Source organism: Lemur catta, chromosome 1, assembly GCF_020740605.2.
Source record: "Lemur catta isolate mLemCat1 chromosome 1, mLemCat1.pri, whole genome shotgun sequence".
Taxonomy (NCBI): Eukaryota; Metazoa; Chordata; class Mammalia; order Primates; family Lemuridae; genus Lemur; species Lemur catta.
The window spans coordinates 60,656,861-60,676,541 of record NC_059128.1 but is presented as its reverse complement, the minus strand read 5'-3'; the positions used below and the strand labels follow the sequence as shown (position 1 = coordinate 60,676,541).

At 34.0% G+C, this 19,681-nt stretch overlaps 1 protein-coding gene across 7 annotated transcripts in view; it reads right to left on the bottom strand.

Annotated features, from left to right (window-relative positions):
* PRKD1 (protein kinase D1) overlaps nt 1-19,681 on the bottom strand; it is a 768,557-nt gene that overhangs the window by 48,998 nt on the left and 699,878 nt on the right. For all 7 annotated transcript variants that reach the window (XM_045569394.1, XM_045569403.1, XM_045569402.1 and 4 more), the window contains 3 exons: nt 3,151-3,361; nt 2,909-2,986; nt 963-1,167 (listed from right to left, as the gene is read on the bottom strand). In XM_045569394.1, coding sequence (XP_045425350.1) covers nt 963-1,167; nt 2,909-2,986; nt 3,151-3,361 — 494 coding nt within the window. The remainder of the gene's footprint in view (nt 1-962; nt 1,168-2,908; nt 2,987-3,150; nt 3,362-19,681) is intronic.

Here is a 19,681-nt window from a genome sequence, read left to right as displayed (position 1 = left end):
TGTCTCTCCCAGACACGCCCCCCATGTTTATATGCAAACACCTCCCCCATGCAAACCTTTTGGTACTAAAGAAATATGTATCTTCAAAAGACAGCTGGGTCATACGACTAATATTTTCCAGCATTTTAAAAATGCTTATTATGCCACTAAGTGGAAAAGAACTCAATCATTTTATTGCCCTACTTTAATGAATAATTTCAGTTTATCAATAGAAGTGGCATTTACAAAATGGACATGTAATATGTTTTATAATATGAATCAGAGACTGGGAAACATTTTCTGTAAGGGGCCAGGTAATAAATATTTTGGGGTTGCAGAATACCGAACTCTATCATAGTGGTGCAAAAGCAGCCATAGGCAACGTGAATGGGCATGGCTATGTTCCAATAAAACTTTACAGAACAAGCAGTGGTCCAATTCGGCCTGGTGGCCCCACTGTCCCAACTCCTGATATGAAAAGTGGGGATTATCTAGTAGTGAAAGTATATAAAAATGTAGATAATTAGATAATAGATATAAAATTATGTATACTACTAAAATAAAATCAAGAACACTGAAGTGTAGACAGACTGTGATATTTAAAATAGGGGCCAGCAATAAATAGATGGTGTCTGCTGAGGTCGATCTTTGATCTTTGTAGTTCCATGCAATGAGTTATGAATTAATAGGAACTTCGTAGTAAGCCTGTAGATAGCAAATATGAGTATCCCTCTCATGGAAAAGAAAATGAACCAATGAATGAGGCAATTCTAGGAAAGGATGCAAATGACATATCTCCCAGGGAATCCTGACCTCCTAACCCCAAAGGCTCTCATCTACAGTACGTAGCTTACTCATAAAGATATTAAACATGCACTTTAAATTTCCTTTACGATAGATTAAAACTAAAACATCAAAGAGCTTTAAAGAATAAAGACCATGAGGTTCCACTGTTTGACTGAAGCTGGGAGTGCTGCTCTTACCTGATGGTCCTGTTGGAGTCCTCGTGGTCCGGGTCTGGATCCTGCATTTCCCCACTGTCATTCTGGCATTCTGCCATCGCCATCTCAGCATCTTGGACCATTGCCTCTTCCATATCATCCATGAGCCCACTGTTTCTTTCACTGTCATTGTCATCACTCCCTTCTTCCATGACCACATCAGACTCTGCTCCAGGGCTAAGCAAATCTAGAAAATTATTTTGAACCATCAAGATAAGCTTGAAATGTTGGAACCAAGGCTTAAGGGAAAGTTAGGCAATCCAAACCAAATCAATTGGAAACCCTAAAAATAGCAGCCCTGTGAAGAATGTATCTTTCCTTTCACTTACCCTTTTTATTTCAGTTCATAAGTATCTGAATTTATGAAAGAGTGAATACACAATTTTATAGGTAGATGCTTGTGTCTCATGTCCCTAAGCCTAAAAACATGAAAAGCCTTGGGAGGAAACCAAGTCTAGGATAGAAGCAAAGTGGTAGGAGGTAAAACGATATCAAGTATAAGTGACTCGGAAACTGATCATATTTTAGTAACAAAGCCCTAGTGGGAAAAAGAAATATATAAGAGGATGAAGGAAACTTTCACATGAAAGAAGATTCAAGGTCACTGATTCTTACAGTAAGTTTTAAAATCACGATCCCAATATATTAAATTGTTCACATACCTACAGCTTTTAAATACTTAAGACACTTGATAGTTGAAGTTATGTTGAACCCTGGCATTATGCAGTTGATGGTAATGAAAAAAAAATTATAATTACTAATGCAAAGCACTCATTTTAAAATTAGAAAATAGACTGATCACAGATCCTAGCCTGCTAAGCTTGGAAAATTCACATTTTACCAGATTTTTCTGACTGTATGGGAAAATGCAATTTCAAAGTAATCAACAACGTCAAAACTGCTCTGTTTCCCCTTAGTTATAGTTATCAAGTACACACTGACATTCCCTGGACTTGAATACCACATGCCACAGAAAGTGGGAAGATTGCCAAGCTTTCCATTTGGTAGCTAGTTCATGATTCTCCAAGCCAGAAACCAGTATCAGAATGTTTTCCTGGAGAGCTCTCTTTTCTTCTTCTTCTAGGTATAATATATTTTCTCCTGGAGAAGAATGTTCTAAAACAAAGACAATCATTTGTTCTTCAGCTTTTTAGTAACATAAAAACTCAATTTGTTTCTCTGGTCATCTATAGCCATTTTCCTTTCCAGAGTAATGGGATAACTGATATCAGACTGAAGGTATAAAGTAGTCCACTATCCATGGAAAAGGTTAGCCTGGAATTCTAAGTGAAATATTTTGGTAGCAACCCATTAGAATACTACCCGGGAAGAAAAAGTGAGCAGTTCCCTTAAGATACGGCATTTTTCTTAGGAGTCCTTCAAAGTTAATTTATGCAGTTGGAGTTTTCCCAAGGGGATATTCCCAAATATTAAAAAAGTGTTTTTTTCTCATTGGCAAACTTAATTTTCCTTTTATTAAAGATGCTTGGAATGAGGACAGAGGAAAAGAGACTGAGAGCTATAACTTGTAGGCATATCAACAACTTCCACATTAAAAAAAAACTAGGATAGAAATATAAAATGAGAAAGCTGAAAAAGAAATTATGGATATTCAACTTTTCAGTATTAGCTGTTTACCATGTAAAGGTCAAGAAAGTCTCTGTTTTTTTAAATCAAAACTCCGTGGATGCTTTTCTACAGTAAAGTAGAACAAACTCTGGCCACAATTAACTTTGGGCTGGAGTGGTTGCTTTTCTACTTTTCGAGAGTAAAGAACAAACTCTGGCCATAGTTCACTTTGGGCTGGGTCTGAAGTATCCCAACCAAAAAAAAAAACAAAAACCCAACTAAAAAATCCTGCTAAATCGTAACTGCCACCCTCTGTAATAGGGAGGAAGCACAGACATAATTGCTGATCTTTTACCCACCTCCATTAATGGTCACTTCACCGAGGCAGTTGTTTGGTACTTTTGGTGCACAGCGTTTATGACAGTTGAATCTGCAATCTAGTCTCGATGATTTTAAAACAAAACAAAACAAAACAAAAATCAAGAATTCATTAGAAAGAAAAGTTGCAAAACAAAACAATAGTAACTTCAGATGGATGAGGATTAATTGAAGGGTCAAAGTTGGGCTGGTGACAAATACTTGGTGACAGGATCATCCTTACCTTTGCACTGCAAGCCCTGCCTGAAAAGCCCCTTGAGAAGCTTCTTGCAGTACTGGCACACCGTGGGCCGCGTGTAGGAGTGGATGACGAACGTGTGCGGTACTTTAACTTTAGACATCAAAATCTTGTCCAGCTGAATTGGTCGCCCAATGTATGACTGAGAATTCGACCTCTTCTCTCGACCAATGAACGACTCTGACGGTGACTTTTGCTACATGTTTGAAAAACAATAAAGGACAATAAGACGTAAGAGACCATTTGGTCTATATATTTACATATTCCTAAATCTCATTTTACGACTATATTTGGTGGTTTTGTCCTAAAGAATGTGAGTGAAATGATGTGTTTCTGTTAATAAATATAATTTATCTCTCTCCCCCATTTCTTATTTGTGTTATCTTGTTTGTATAGTCTGAAAAGACGAGAATTGGAGATATGAATATTTGGACCTGATTTCCAGGTCTTTCAAATAAATTTTGCTTTTAAAAATTAATTAATTTTAACCCAGAAATAGAAAATTGAGAGTAAACAAAAAATGGTAATGGTCCTTAATCCCACTGCACATATTACTTCATTGGCATTTTCTAGAGTATTACACACACATGGTTAGAAAATGCAAGCAGCTCAGAAAGACAGAAAATGAAAAGTAAATGCACCGTTTGCCTTATATAGTACTTCATCTGAAAAATGCCTACGGTTCTTTAAATTCCCTCAAAAAATATGGTTTTAAATTATTCCTCAACCATACAAAAATTAAGTATTAAAATTATACTATCATTTTTATTATTGAAAAACACAGCAACTAATGAACTATACAAGACACACCAATATTGGTGTTTTGGTTATAATTGTATCTCTGTGCACTCTTCTCTCTCATTTTGTAATTTTTAACTGTATTTTCAATGGTTTTGGATAATTTCATGGTACCTCTTCATATTGTGGAAATGGGTAGGGAATCATCAGAATAAACGTATTGTGGGATCATAAGAATAAAAAATAAATCAAATTACTTTTTAATAGTTGTTATAATTGTATATCCCATTTGTTAAGCTCTCACTCTATAGTAATAACTATGTTAGATAGCTTAAAAGATAGGCCTTGTTATCTACAGTCAAATCATCTAAGCTCATGAAATTTAAATATATTTCTTTGGGTCAAATGCTAGGAAATAATGGAGCCAAAACATGAAACTACATTTGTTTGCCTCCAGAATCCTTATATTATCACCTTATTCAGTTAATTTTTAATTTGAAATGATTACTGATAAGACAAGAAATAAATCATATTTGCATACAATTTCCATCCCTTTCATTACCTATCTGCACCAAAAGATAATAATAATACTTATTATCAGAGGGTAAAACTTTCATTTGCAGTTTCACTAGCTGCAGTAAAAAGAAATTTGAGATGAGGTTCTACATAGGGATATTATGTCTAAAGTTATAATCACAATTCCAATTCTATAAAGAAAAACTATAAAGCATAATTATTCTGGAAAGGCTCAACTCTTGCGGAGAAGTCCAGGAAGCTTATAAAGCTAGACCAAAGGTTTGCTAAAACAGAATCATGAATATATCAAATAAATATCTTTAATGGAATTGAAAGATAATTAAATCCACAGGATTAGGTCCCTGTTCAGTGTCCTTTAATAACTATATCCAATGAGCCAGTTTTAAGCATAGACTAAAATGAAAGTGATATTTTTCCATAGTTGGAAAGTTTCAACACTCAGAATAAAAAAATGACCTGATGCCACACTTTCTTAGCAGACTTAAAATGTTCTCAGATTTGGAAAATCCTATGAAAACTGGCCAAATCGCTGTTCAGTTATTTTCCTTAATTTAAGATAATTGATTCTAGGTTGTGCTAGCAGAGCCAGTTTGACACAGGAGTATTTAGTATAACCACAGGGCAAATTCATCAGAAGAGCAATAGGAAATCTAGTAAACTGAACTTTTTCTTCAAGCATGGTTACATTCACATAAATACTGCCATAAACTACAAGAACCAGAATTTTTCTTGAGAAACCATTTCATTTATTACTCTCAAGTCAGGATTACATAAAAAATTTTAAAATATTACAAGTTCAGGAAAATGATACTGGCTGTCACTCTGTGGCCCAGAGACTGTACTTGGCACAGAATAACAAAATTTATACTGTAAGAAATTAAGACTTTAATAGCATTAATAAAGAATGCCCTACTGCCATTAATGACATTTTAAAATTTAAAATCATCTAGTAACCTGACTAGAAATAATTATCATAATCTTTTCTTACAGTCCCAAATATAATTAATCATTTTAAATATGGCCCATATATCTAAATTAAAAATTAAATTTAAAATCTTGAGAAAGGGTATGCATATGGTAACTTCTCATGTAGAAATTGATTTACTGTTGGAAGGAGATTGAGTGTTTTAATTTAACTAGATAACAAACACCTTGGGAAAGGGAGAGTGAAGAAGCTGTCTGAAGTTTTGTTTGCAGTATTTAATTGTATATTTCTGAGAGTGTACACACATGCATTTGTATGTGCTATCCCTGTCATGAAGCAAACTAAAAAGCCAAGACAAAAAGGGAAGACTGGGTCACTAACTAATGATTTACTAAGTGCTTATGGGGTATTTATTCATTCTTCAATCTAAATGTAAAACAAGGATTTTGTTGATATATAACAAAATGTAAAACAAATTTCCTTACAGAATAGGGCCATTACCCTGTAATATATATTTATCATTGTTTACATAAATGTTTAAGAACCATCATTTCTGTAATCCTGCAATCATTCCTTTAAAGATATTTCTAAAGACGTGAGCACAAACCAAAAACTAAGGATTTCCAGAATGAGTGACACTTTTAACAACAATTAATATTCAGTTATTGTTTTAAGCAAAAAATTCAATTATGTGAAATTTTGTTTGAAGGCATGTACACTATAATGCATAATTATACTATTTTTGTTTTATGTATCAAGTTACAGAGTAGGCAAAAATTCAGAAATTAGTATTACTAATTTTACAGGAAATCAACACTTTAAAAAATTTCTTTGATCTTTGAACTTTAAGATAATTTCAACATAAAGCTAGACAGTGATACAAAGGATAATATTGACAGAAATAATCAGACATTTTTGTACATAATACATTATTATACAAAATAAAGACATTTCATTATACATAAATTTTATGTATTATATAAACTTTATATGTTTATTATATATAAACAAAGTTTAAATTTTTCATTAACTTACTTTTTTGCTTATTATACATTTAATTATAATTTGTACAGTATTTTACAGTTTTAAGTAAGACCTTTCTTTAAAGTTAGCTCTAGTAAAGAGAAATTCTTCCATACCCATCAACACTAGTGAAGGTTATACTAGGTTTATTAGGTTAACTAAATGGTGCTTAAATTAATTTCCACTGTTACTTGCTGTTCCAGCTTGGTTCCACGTATTTGGTGAACCATGGCAATCTGCAGACTGATTGTTTTTTTATGGGAATAGGAGGAAAGTTGAAATGATTTGGAAAGAACAGCTACCTTTGTTTTATTCTGTTTCATTATTAATATGTTCATAGCAAAAACTGGCTCAAACTTTGAATAATATATTTAAAATTCTCTTCTCCGGATGCACATGTAGAAGAAGAAACTTCTAAATTACATTTTTATATTAGCCATAGGCCCTATGAATTGTCCTTTTCCTCACTGGAGGAGTTTGTATCAAACTACAGGTGTGGAACTTTTGTAAGATTTGATATAGCTGTAAAACATGCTATTCGGACAGATGCATGTAAATGATTTGATTTGGCAAATCACAGATGATGAAATATATAAAGGTCTGTTTTTTCTGTTCTCAGTATAAGATATACCATATCATGGATGAGACAGAATATGAGAATAGAACAATAATGAAAGTTGAATTTTAAAGCCAGGAATAGAGATTAAATAGAATAAAGACTATAGTGATCAAATTTTTATTTAAAGTCTGTTGTTTTAGAAGCATCTGTAACATTCTTATACAGATAGTGTTTCATTTGAAATTACTGTCAAAGTTAGAACTGTATGCACTGAACACCTACTTAGACAACGTGGATACTCTTCTAGAGATTGAATTTGTTTTTTAACCTGGTATGTTAAATTAATGACTCAGCAAGTTGGAAGCTTCCCAGGAAATGATGGCTTAGATTACATTATGGAAACTCCAACTGCCAGCATGTCTTTAAACATTTAACAGGACTGAAACAATTTCCTAACAGGGTATATTCCAGTTAGCAGTTCAAAATGAACTCTCTTCATTAGTTAAGCTAGAAAACAGGAGAAATGTTTCCTTCATTGGGGTTTGTTTATTGTTACTCATGTAAAAATCAAACATAAAATTTCCTGAGATAAAAGACAGTTATAAAAAACATGGTTCAAATGAAAACTTCTTCAGTATTAAAATCTTGATGTTTATCAACTAAAATTCATTTCAAAGCCCCATATTAGTATCTAGTTTTGGGGAGACAAACTCCCCTTAAGTTAAAGAGAAAAGTAGAGAATATTTTACCATATATATATATATGTGTGTGTGTGTGTGTATATATAGACATCTCTTTATAAATCTGTCTGAATTACTAGATAATAAGCTGTTAAGGGAAGGACAGTGTCTTAATCATGTTTGTGTTCTACTAATGGAAAGAAGTGCCTGGTACATGACAACAGTAAGCACTGTTTGACCTGAACAGAATATATGTTTCCAAGAAGTAAATGCATAAGAATAATGGATGAGACATTTCAATAGTTATTCAAAATATAGACTATAATGTAAGTTTTTAAAACTTAATGCTACATAAGTCATAACTTTGAAATATTTCCTTTACCAGATTTCAATTTAAGAGAGGACAACTGACTAAGGAATTTTTCCCATTGAAACCGCTTCTTTGTACTTGTCTGCCTGCTCCTTACCCCTACCTGAATACAAAATCTATGCAGAACTCTTCTACTCTAGAAAGAGAGGGGCAGCAAGCTCTAAACCTATAGGCTGTAAATATTAAGTGGCCCTCAGGATCAGGGAATGCAATAAGGAATGGTGGAGATACAGTAAATTAGGGGGTGGGGTGAGCTCAGTGTAAAAAGGATGGCCACTGCACAAATACTGCTAATAGCTGCCATGTGAGTATGTAAGTACAGTATTGCCAGACCTTTTAGTTTTTCAAAAGAAGCAGTAAATCCAGGGGTGTTAGGAAACAACTCTATCTAGATGCTGGCAACTTGGAAAAAAATTGAAGCACTGTGCCAGTCAACTTATGTGGGGACTAAATCTGGTCCATGGGGAGTCTGAGATCTTTGCACTAGACAATGATAGAAAACAATTTTTACAACGTTTATATGCGCCAAACTCAATTCATAGCACTTTACATCCATTAATCCATTTATACCTTATGACCACTAGTATGATCCCTCTTTTACACATGTGGAAATTGCATCACAGATAGGTTAAATCATTTGCCCAAGATCACACAGCTTGTAAGTAGCAGAACTTTGAACTCAGGAAGTCTTCCTCCACATAATAATTCCTCTCTCCTTAGACCCTTCCCAGTTTTCACATTCTTTACTTTCACACCAATATAGAAAATAGCAAGTATTTTCCTCCCCTCTGCCCCTCACCATTTAGTCAATAAGGAAGACATAGGAGACACTGAGAATAATCAAATAGTAGTGTGTTCTACATGCCCCAAAGCAATGAAAAATATCATGAACCTCTTAACCTTGATCTAGAGAAGATACTTTTAACCAGCTTGTCTGTGCTCAGAAGACAGCATCTGAGTCATGCATGTTTTCTAGAACACAATAACTAGCTGAATAAACAGTTTCTATTGTATAAGCATCACTTGGTTGGCTGCCTATTTCCTATTCTAGGTGCTATTATGCTTAAAAGATAATAGTACAACTGTGCACAGACAGAGTCAACAAAATATTAATCCTTTATTCCAGAAGTTTTAAGATCTAGCATTTTGGACTATCATGCAAAGAACAGTACAGAATAACACCTTAAGACTGTTCTCTCCAAATGACATCAGGATGGGTCTCTAATTTAACAAGCGTCTGCTGGGGCATATCCTACCTGAAGGCCCAATTCAGATGCTACAGGACATAAAAACCAGTAAACAGCATTCTCTGTGCCCCATGAGTTTGCTATCCAGTAGAATCCCAAACACAACATAACCATATCATTGACCTTTATATTTGCTCTTCCCTTCTTTTTGCATAGATGTTTTTTTCTTATTCTTCAGATCACCTTCTCAGAGGCCTTAAGACCACCTAACTTATTGCCTACACCCCTCTATACTCTGTTACTCTACATCATATTATGTCCTGTTTCCTCCAGAGTCATTAATGCACCCTGCAACTGCCTTATTTACCTATTTGATTAATGGTTTTTTATTTCCCTTCAATAAAATATAAGTTCCGTTTTGTTCATCACAGTGTCACCAAAGAGTAAGTGCCAATATATATGAAGGTGTGAAGAAAAGACAAATCATATCCATGCATGGTAGAGGCTAGGGGTCATTCAGAAAGGGGGTTTCCTCATGAAAACACATTGTGTGACCCCAAAGTACATCTTGCCATGCAATTACTATGTTGGGTATTATTAACAATTAAAATTTTGTTCAGGACAACTCAGTCCTCCCAATCCTCAAACTGCCTACAGATTTCTCTTACATACTCTGAAACTTGTTTATCACTCTTAGGAATAATTATCTAACTCTCCCATAGTTGCTGCTAGTAAAACATCGCTGTGAATGCTCAGTCTGAGACTGACTACTGAATCAAAACAAAAACCAATCATCTTCCAACAATACTTACATGAACATATTACCTCTCACAAGGGGTGTCAGGGATTTCTCAGCATAGAGAAGCTCTTTGGCAACAAATATGAAAACCCCTGAGAAATGGAGTTCACATAGGAACACACATGTTTCCAGGCACTGTAATTCAGTGAGTAGAGGGTAGCCTGTTTGGTGAGTTTCAAATCATTTGGTGCATTTCAGATTGTTTGGTGCTATTCTGATTCTACATCCTTTGAACAACCTGCCAAAAACCCTAAGTATATAGCATAAATATACGCTAATCAATACTTCTTCAAAACAGTGGGCAGGCCAAAAAAAAGGTGTACCCACTGCTTAGTGGTTGACAGATGTTGCATTTTATAGTGGAGAATCCATTTCTTAATGTTTGCAGAATTTGTGAAAGCATTCAAAGTAATAACATATATAATCTCTTATTAAAAATATAAGGTGATCTAGATTTGCTGAGTGCTGAAGTAGTCTTGGAAGTTACATTAAGTTTTTTATTGCTTCACTTTTTGAGTAAACAGAAATGAAGGGTAAAGTAACCTTACTATTTTCTTAAGTGATCCACCCTTTTCAGGGAAAGCATCAGAACTGTTCAAGAATGGTTGCAAATTACATGCACTGTTCTTTCAAAATGTCAGTTTCCAACATCCTACACATCTGTGGGTTCCTGGAGGAAAGGGGAGACATAATATAAGTAGGATTACCTCTCTTTTTACTGAAGGCAATGAAAACTTAATGCCATGCACTCTAAATTTATGAAATAAAAAGGGGCATTTCCACTGAGGAAGAAAACAACTGCATGTCAGAAACTTCTGCTCTGAGGCTTTGAGTGTTAGACTTGATCTACACATAGAAAGTGAACTGGAAGGTAAACAGATTATGTGAGAAAATCAAGGACAGTGATTTTAGGGAAAGGCATTCCCACAGTATCTGACCTTGCCTGAACAGACAGGGACCCTGCCTGGGTTTATGAGCTCATTGGAAAGATGATCAAAATAGTCCGGAAAGAGACTGGTCAATTGATTATCACCTTGGAGACACCAAGGAGACGCTGGGAAAGCATGGCATAAACACAATTAAAGCCTACAAAGGTTAGAACTCTCTTCAAACATGGTCCACAAGAATCACTTTACAGTATTTTATAGAAGTTTAGCCTATAACAGTCAATGGTAAACATGAAGTGCTGTGTGTGTGTGTGTTTGTACATGTGCTTCTGAAACAATGTAGCAGGACCAGAGACTAGATTTTAATGCAACTCAATTAAAAAAGACAAGATAAAAAAGATACGGGACTTTTTCCTTTACCTACCCTCGGGTTTTAAAAATACAGGAAAACATTAACTCAATGAAATTACATCATTCAGGTGGTATTTTCAGTGCATGGCTACAGAAAAATAGATACCACCACAAATTAGGCTATTTAGAGAAAGACATGTTTGTTCATAATTTATGAACATTGTCTCATCTTGCATTTTATTGTATTTATTCTCAAAATGGCAACACCCTCACTCTTTTTGAGAAGGGAGAGAAGAATTCATCTAATCGAATTGAACCAAATATCAGAAAACTATGTCCAATGGATCAAGTAAAATAATGTAACTAAATATTTCTGAAAACATAGATTAATATTTTAGAGGCTGAATTACTTCTAGTTTCTAGAGGTCTAATTTATAGTACCAATTCCAGTCTTCCACTCTCCTCTCTCCTTCTCATTATTTCTTCTTCACAAATCTTTATTTTCTGAGTAGGCACATTCATGAGGATACCTAAGCTCTCAAAGTGAATGTCAGCAATTTCTCTCTCTCTCTCTTTTTCATATTATTCAGCTAGGAGCTCAGTAGTTATGAGAGGTCAGGAATTAACTGGAAAGAGACTTGAATCTTGCCCTGGCTGGCACAACATAGGATGGACACAGATGGCCGTGACTCTTTTGGTAACAGTGGAGGTCTCTGTTTTGTGTTTTGTGGGGGTGTTACGGGGGACGTGGCACCCTGCCTGAGGGATGCATAGGCCCTTCAGAGCCTTTCTTAAAAGTCTAATTGTTCCTAAGCTCTATATATTTGTGAGCGTGGGCAAGTGGTACATGATGTCCACCTCCTCCACTGGGGTTCGTGGAGAACTTTCCTATAGTGTTCATATTTATAATTATACAAGTTTTTGTTCAGAGCATGAATTATTCATAATGATGTACACATATGATAAGCCAAGCCTGTTGAATGAAATCAGGTAACAGTACATCAAAGTAGGCCTCCCAATCTTGTTAATTTTACTGAAGGGTTCTTCCTCACAAACCCACCACTACAAAACTCTTCCTGACTCTGAGGAGGCAAGGAAGTACTGGTTAAAAAATTCTTTGACATTTTTCCTCACTGAAAGTGTACACTGCCCAGGTTTGAATTTGGAGAACTAGTTTATACAATCATCAAAGGAAATCTTGCAATATCTGGCAAAATACTACATGGGTGCCATGGTGCATATTTAAATGGAAAAAATGACTGTTAAATTCAGATAAATCACTCAGATTCCTGGAACTCCAGAACACAAGAGTTAACAAAGTTTCACTTCTAGTTAGACTTTGGCTACACTGCAAAATATCCTGGAAAATATTCATCTGGGCAGAAAATATCATCATAGTTCCATTCAAGGTAATAGCTTTTTTTTGTTCATTATTTGCTCATCTGAAAAGAATTTATTTTTGACTATCATAAAGTGTATTGGGATCATATCCAATTATAGATAGATAATGCAGTTCTGGTATTCTCTCATTTTCATATCTTAATAAATGAAAATAGTAACTAAATGAATCATTTGGGGGTGGGGAGATTTTCTAGGAAAGCATGTAGTTAAAAGCTCCTTTTAGTACATAACTTGTCTTAATTAAATGTCAGTAAACCTTGATGAAATTAATAGCAGTTTATGGAAAATTGTTATTTAGAAAATATGCTGCACCCCACATAGAAATTTAAACTGAATACTGTCCAAATTTCATAAAAAATAAAGAATGCAAAATATGAGAATATAAAGTGGTCAAACACAGGAATAGATTTTAGAATGAGCAATTTATTTCCTAGTAATTTCAGTAAGGCAGTCTGAATGTTAAGAATAATATTGGGCTAGAAGCATTTAATTTCACCAAAAATAAGTTCTGGTGGAGAGCCTCTTAACCTCAGAAATAACTTTTTGAAGAACTATTTGCCAAAATAGGTATAAAATCCATTTGGTTTCTAAGAATATAACCTACTAACCAATCAACAAATGTTTACTGAGAACCTACTAGTACTTTTACAAATGTGCAAAAAATATATAAGGATACTTATTTCAGCATTGTTGAAAATTTAAAAATAGAACCAATCTAATCAACAGGAGAGATTGATTACAAAAATTAATATGTATCCTTTTGATGTCATACCAGGAAGGTTTTACAAAGACATATATTTTTTTGTTATTGGCATATTGTCTATCTATGCAAGTTTTATGAGTGCAGAGAATTTATCTACTTTTGCATACTTTTGCACCCTAGGGTTACAAACCAGAAAGTGTCAGTTGACCAGCATATGCTGAATGTGGAGCAATGACCAGTTTTCTATAACAATTCTGCTACTTACACAACTGTCTCTAAAATATTTCTTTGAAGAAATTTTGGTCAAATTTTATACATCATTTTCTTTCAAGACATTTATAAAGACAAAAGTCTGTTATCTTCTTTACAAAGTAGATATAATCAAAGTTCAAGAAAAATAGCTTAGGCAGAAAATGCATCTCATTTCCATCAGGAGCTATGCTGTGAAGGCCTGGCTGCCTTTAGTTTGCACAACTTCCACAGAAAATCAGGCTACTCTTCAATCCTCCTCCTTTACACAATCTGTTCCCAATTGCAATGTGGGAGAACAAAGTGAAAAATGCTTCCCATCCTCCTTTGGCATCATGCCCAAAGGATTATTTGAAGGGAAAGATACTAATTCACATTTAAAATTATGTCTAGAAGGCATTTTTAATCACAAACCAAATTTACAAGCATATAAAAGATTAAATTTACCTAGCTTTCACACTGAACTTTTTTTGGAAGTAGAGCATTTTTTTTAACAAGGATGATTTTCCAGAAACAGGAATTTACTATTATTGAAGCAGATTTATTTTATATCTCGTGAATCAGAAATCTTGACTCATCAATTTTTATTAACTCAGAGCATGTCCTGGTTGTGTTTTCATTAGCTTCCTTTGTTAGAATTACCTTAATAAGACCATCTTAGAATGGACACTAATAATGGTATTGGAAATTTATATTCTCACAAGGGAAAATAACAGTATGTCAATTCTCAATGGGACTGAGGTACAGAAATACAGGAAACTAAACGTTAACAAGTAAACTGGTCAAAACAAGTCATCATAAGCAGAGCACTATTGTATATTCTGCTTTTACACTTGATCTAAATACCTCTCATCCACATTCAGGTTAGTAGTTGCTTAATATAGAAAAAAGGACAGTTTTGGATAGGGGGCTTGATCAAAAGCTTTTTGAAGGACATTTGTTTCTTTCCTGTATATAATTTCTGCTTGGCTTATGTGCTTGATATTTCTACTTGCATATCATCTTTTTAAAAATAATCAAGAGGGTGTGGAATACATGAAGATTAAAAGATCCGTTCTTAAAAAAGTAAGTTCAGGAACTGTAACAAGCAGTTACAGTCCTCTTCAGGCAGTACTTGTTTGGGTCTTTACTGTGCCAACTGAAGCCCATGCACACTGGGATGGTGTCCTCACTTTGTGCAGTTCTGTGACACTTGGGATTAGGACATTGTTCCAATATGGATGAGTCTCAGTTAACCTGGTCTAGGGTGAAGGCTGCTGGCATTCTGTTTTATTCTCAACGTGTCTGCTGAGTTTCATAGAAAAGATACCAGTGTTATGAAATCAAGGAATCAAAGGGCAAAATCTAATTCTTTTACTCTAATGACTTCATTGCTCTTTGTCTTATTGAGGACAGTGAATAGCTAAACAAGACAAAAAAAAAAAATTCTGGGCTTTCTGCAGTTCAATGAGTGGAATTCTAAGCTAAACTCTGACCTGATCATTCTCATAGAGTCAATACAGATAATTGGCTGATATCAATCTAATATTACAATGTTGGTTTGAAAAAGATGGTAAACCACATTCCTAGTGCCAGTTAGTATTAGTACCTACCTCAAAGCCAGGACTCACAGGAGACTGAAACATGAAGTTGTAAGAGCAAAAAGCAGGCAAAGGTGCACAATAAAAGGAGAAAAAGACAGGAAAACAATGTTATTGGAGGAAAGTAATGCATATTACTTAATAATGTTTCATATAGGTATGTTTTCAAGAAAAAACAAAATGTTATATTAGTCAGTCTTTGTGGCCATAGAGACATCTGAGTTAGAAACTACTTTTAACATGTAATTGGAATTATAGACACTAAGTCAAGATTGAAATAATGCAGTTTACAGTGTTAGCTGGTAGAAGTAAAAAAAAAAAAAAAATTCTACTTGTCATAGTCTCAGTGATGAAAGATGGTTCTTTCATCTTGTTGAAAATAAATTATAGTCAAAATGAAGCATTTTTGACCTTTAAGTGAAAGATTAGATTTTCTTCACAATAATTCATCCTCTCAATGGGAAAAGAAAGAAAAAGGTCATCAAAGTAATCAAATGTTACATAGTTGTTATCTGCCTGCAGGCAATAAGCTGATGAATAATCAGTATCAGTCAGTGGTTTTCAAACCTGGAAAGTTCAATAGTGGAGTAGAGTTTTAATGAGAGAAATATGCCTATAGTGCATTCTTTGCTCATTTTAGAGTCTTTGTTGCATGTCATTGTTTTCTATCTGATTTCATTCAAGGTTGAAATACAATTCAAAAGTAGAAAGGTTATTCTCGATTTTTTTAAAGAGGAGAAGCAGTATCAATGAAAAATGTAAAATAGAGTTTGATTAAGTAGACAACACTTATCTGGTAATTTATACGAATATATTATGTTGTTTTTTTATCCCTGTTCTCTCAAGCTTTCCAGGTAGCTCTATCTGATAACTAGAAACCAAAACTAAAATATATTTCACTCTTTTTCGTAACAAAAATGCATGACTATGTTTTGAAATGTGATTTTTTCCAGTGTTGAATGAACTACTTACTGCACATTGAGAAAAATCCTATTACGTTTTCTGAATCCCCTTATCCTCATTTGCCATCTACAGCAAATTTTGTAAGAGATTTGGGAAGTCATGTACATTTAGATTGAGGTTCTGCCAAGATTAATTACTATCCAGTAATACCTGTTACATTTCTGGATTGACAGGAAACGTGCAGAACTCAGGGACAACAACTACTTGTTTGAACAGATCCAAACCTGACTTTCGAGGAAAAATTACAATAACCCTGTTTGCAGGTACTCTTATGAGACATACGCATGCAGGGGTGGCAAAGCTGTCTCTTTGGGAGAGGAAATCAAGTTTTTCAATTTTCAAAGTAAGATAATATCCTTTCCATCTATATATCTGATATGCAGAGGTGGCAAAGCTGTCTCTTTGGGAGAGGAAATCAAATTTTTCAGTTTTCAAAGTAAGATAATATCCTTTCCATCTATATATCTGATATCCAAAGCTCATACTTTTCCTCCAATTAGTAGCTCTGAATACCTTTATTCTAGGATCTCCTCAAAATTCAACTTCAGCTGAGTGCTATTTAGTGCATATATGAGGATGGTTTATGCAACATGCATTCATTCACTGATTCCTGTAAGTTATCATTTCCCAAAGTGCATCCCATAAGATTTTCATGGGTTTTATGAGAAAAAGGAATTCCATATTTGAGTTAATTTGGGAACACTAATTTCATTATTGCAAGACTTTTTAATTATGCTTAATAACTATTGTCCAATTTTTGGATGAACCAAGAACCACCTCCCAATCTTATTTTTGGTAGAATATTTTATGGGGTCATTATTTTGATGAAAAATTTTGGGAAACACATAGACGGCTCTATTTTTTTATCTTGCTCTTAATTTAAAATCACCAGAAATGTCCACAGATCACCAAGGAAAAAGAGAGCCACTGATTCCATTTGTAGTTAGTTGTATTATGCCACGGTTTGTTTTTGTTGTTTCTTCTTTAATGAAGATCCTATGAATTACAGTTTTGCATCTGTGATGAAAACTACTGTAGGAAACAATGTTTCTTATGCAAATGAATACTATGTATCCCAGGATGATGTGGCACATTACTCTTAATTTAGCACCCCCAAATTTGTTTCCTATTATTGAATAATGTAAGTTTAATAATCCCATTTTCTTTTAATTGACTGATAAGAATCTCAGAACTTTATTTATTATTCTGATATAATATTTTATTCTTTTCTCACATGACCTATGTTGAAGAACTCCAATGACTATATAACTTATTTGGATAGCCATTGCTACTTTAAAACATTTTTATTGAGGTATAATTTATATGGAGTAAAGTATACAATGTTCTAAGTGTACAGCCTGATGAGGTTTTGCATGTGCATGCACCCATGTAACCTCTACCCAGATCAAGATATGGAATATTTCCAGGATCATAGGAAGCTCCTTTCTGCTCCCTCCCAGTTGGCATCCCACTAAGAGGAACCATTATTCTGAAGTATCCCACCATAAATTGGTTTTGCTTGACTTGAACTTCACACACTGGATTCAGAAGTATATACTCTTTTATGTCTGACTTCTTTCTCTAAATATTATTTTGTGATATTCATCCACGTTGTTGAGTGAATAAACAGTTCATTAATTCCATTGCTGTACCATTCATACATCCCGTTGTATGACCACACCACTGTTTGCTTCATTTTTAAGCTATTACAAATAAAGACATCAAAAACATGCTTGTCTGTGCTAAACATATCTTTCTGTGCCTGTCTCTATACATTTCTGTTGAATAAATGGCTACAAGTAGAGCTGCTCAGTCAACTGCTGAGTCACATGACATGCATATGCTCAGCTTTACAAGATAACTGCCAACCAGTTTTCCAAAGTTGTTGAGCCAATATATAATCCCAGTTGTAGTGTATAATATGTACTAGTTGCTCAATATCTTCACCAACACTTGCTATTGTCAGGTTTTCTTTCAATGTCAGACATTTTGGTGTAGGCATAGCTCATTATAGACTTCACTTTAAACTCCTTGATAACTAAAGATGTTAAGCACATTTTTATGTTAATTGGCTACCTTCTTTGGCAAAGTGCTGTTCAAGTATTTTGCTATATTTTCAATAGGTTGTCTGTTTTCTAACTTTTTTGTAAATGTTCTTTATACACTCTGGATATGAATTTTTTATACAAGACATTGTATTGAAAATGTCTTCTCCTACTCTGTTACTTTTTACTCTCTTAATGGTAAATTTTGGTGAAAATTTCTTAATTTTAATGATATCCAATTTATCAATATTCTTCCTTTGTCATCAGTGATTTGAGGTCTGTTTACAAAAGCTTTTCCTACCCAAAGTTCTTGTAGATATTCTTCTATGTTATCTCCTAGAAGCTCCCAATCTACCGAGAATTGATTTTGCACACAGTGTATGGCAGGGACAAGATTCATATTTTCCAAATAGATATTCAATTGGTGTCAGAAGTATTTTTTGAAAAGACCATCCTTTTCTCCCAGCAGTTTTACCCTTGTCTTAAATCAGTTGGCCTTCATATGTACACAGTTGCTGGATTCTATTCTATTTCATTGGTTTATTTTTCTGTCCTTGTGTAATACCACATTGTCTTAACACTTAATTCTTTACACTTGACTTTTTGTAATACTATTTTGTCTTAACCATGGCTTTATAATATGTTTGGAAATTCTCCAGTTTTGCTCTACATCACAGGTTCTCAACCTCAGCACTATTGACATTTGGGGCTGGACATGTCTTCACTGTGGGAGGCTGCCCTGTGCCCTGACCTCTCTGTGATTGGCCCCTCACATCTTATTTGCCTTCTTTGCTCTTGGATGCCTTCAAACAGGGTTTTGTTCTGTCCTTTCATATTTTATTTAGCTTTTATAATTGTCCCACACAGGAGAGTTGATCTGATAAAAGCTCCTCTTTCATACCTAGGAGCATAAGTTCTAGAACAGATTATTATTAACTTTTTGCCTAAGACAAAGTCTCACCTAGTGTGGTTCCAATTGGCTTTGACTTTTCCCAAATCTCACAAGAACACATGCAAATAAAAGATGAGCAAGCAATAGACAAATAATAGAATCATTTAATCCTGATTTCTTCAATTGTCCAAAAGTCTATAAAATTGATATAATATTGATAAGTATACTTATATATGATATATTACATTAACATGTTCTACTTAAGTATCTACTGAATTCTTCTTTTATTTCCTTCTAATACTGGTGTTGGTTTACAAAAAGAAATAAATCCTTACAGAGATGTTGTACCATAAATTGACTATATTTAGAATTTTGGAATTTTTTAAAGATAGATTTTTATTGTTAGCATAATGGATATAGTTTACTGATAAAGCTGATGACAGATAAAGTTTGCCATATCATCTATGCTGCTATAACTTTTTTCTATCTTAAAAGCATTATAGAAATCTAAGATTCAATTTCTGTGCCCAAAATGAATAAATTAATAGAATTACCAATGTCTTAATCTGTATCTGAAACAGGGCTTTTATAGTCAAAATAAAAAGTCAATTATGAAAGATGAAACAT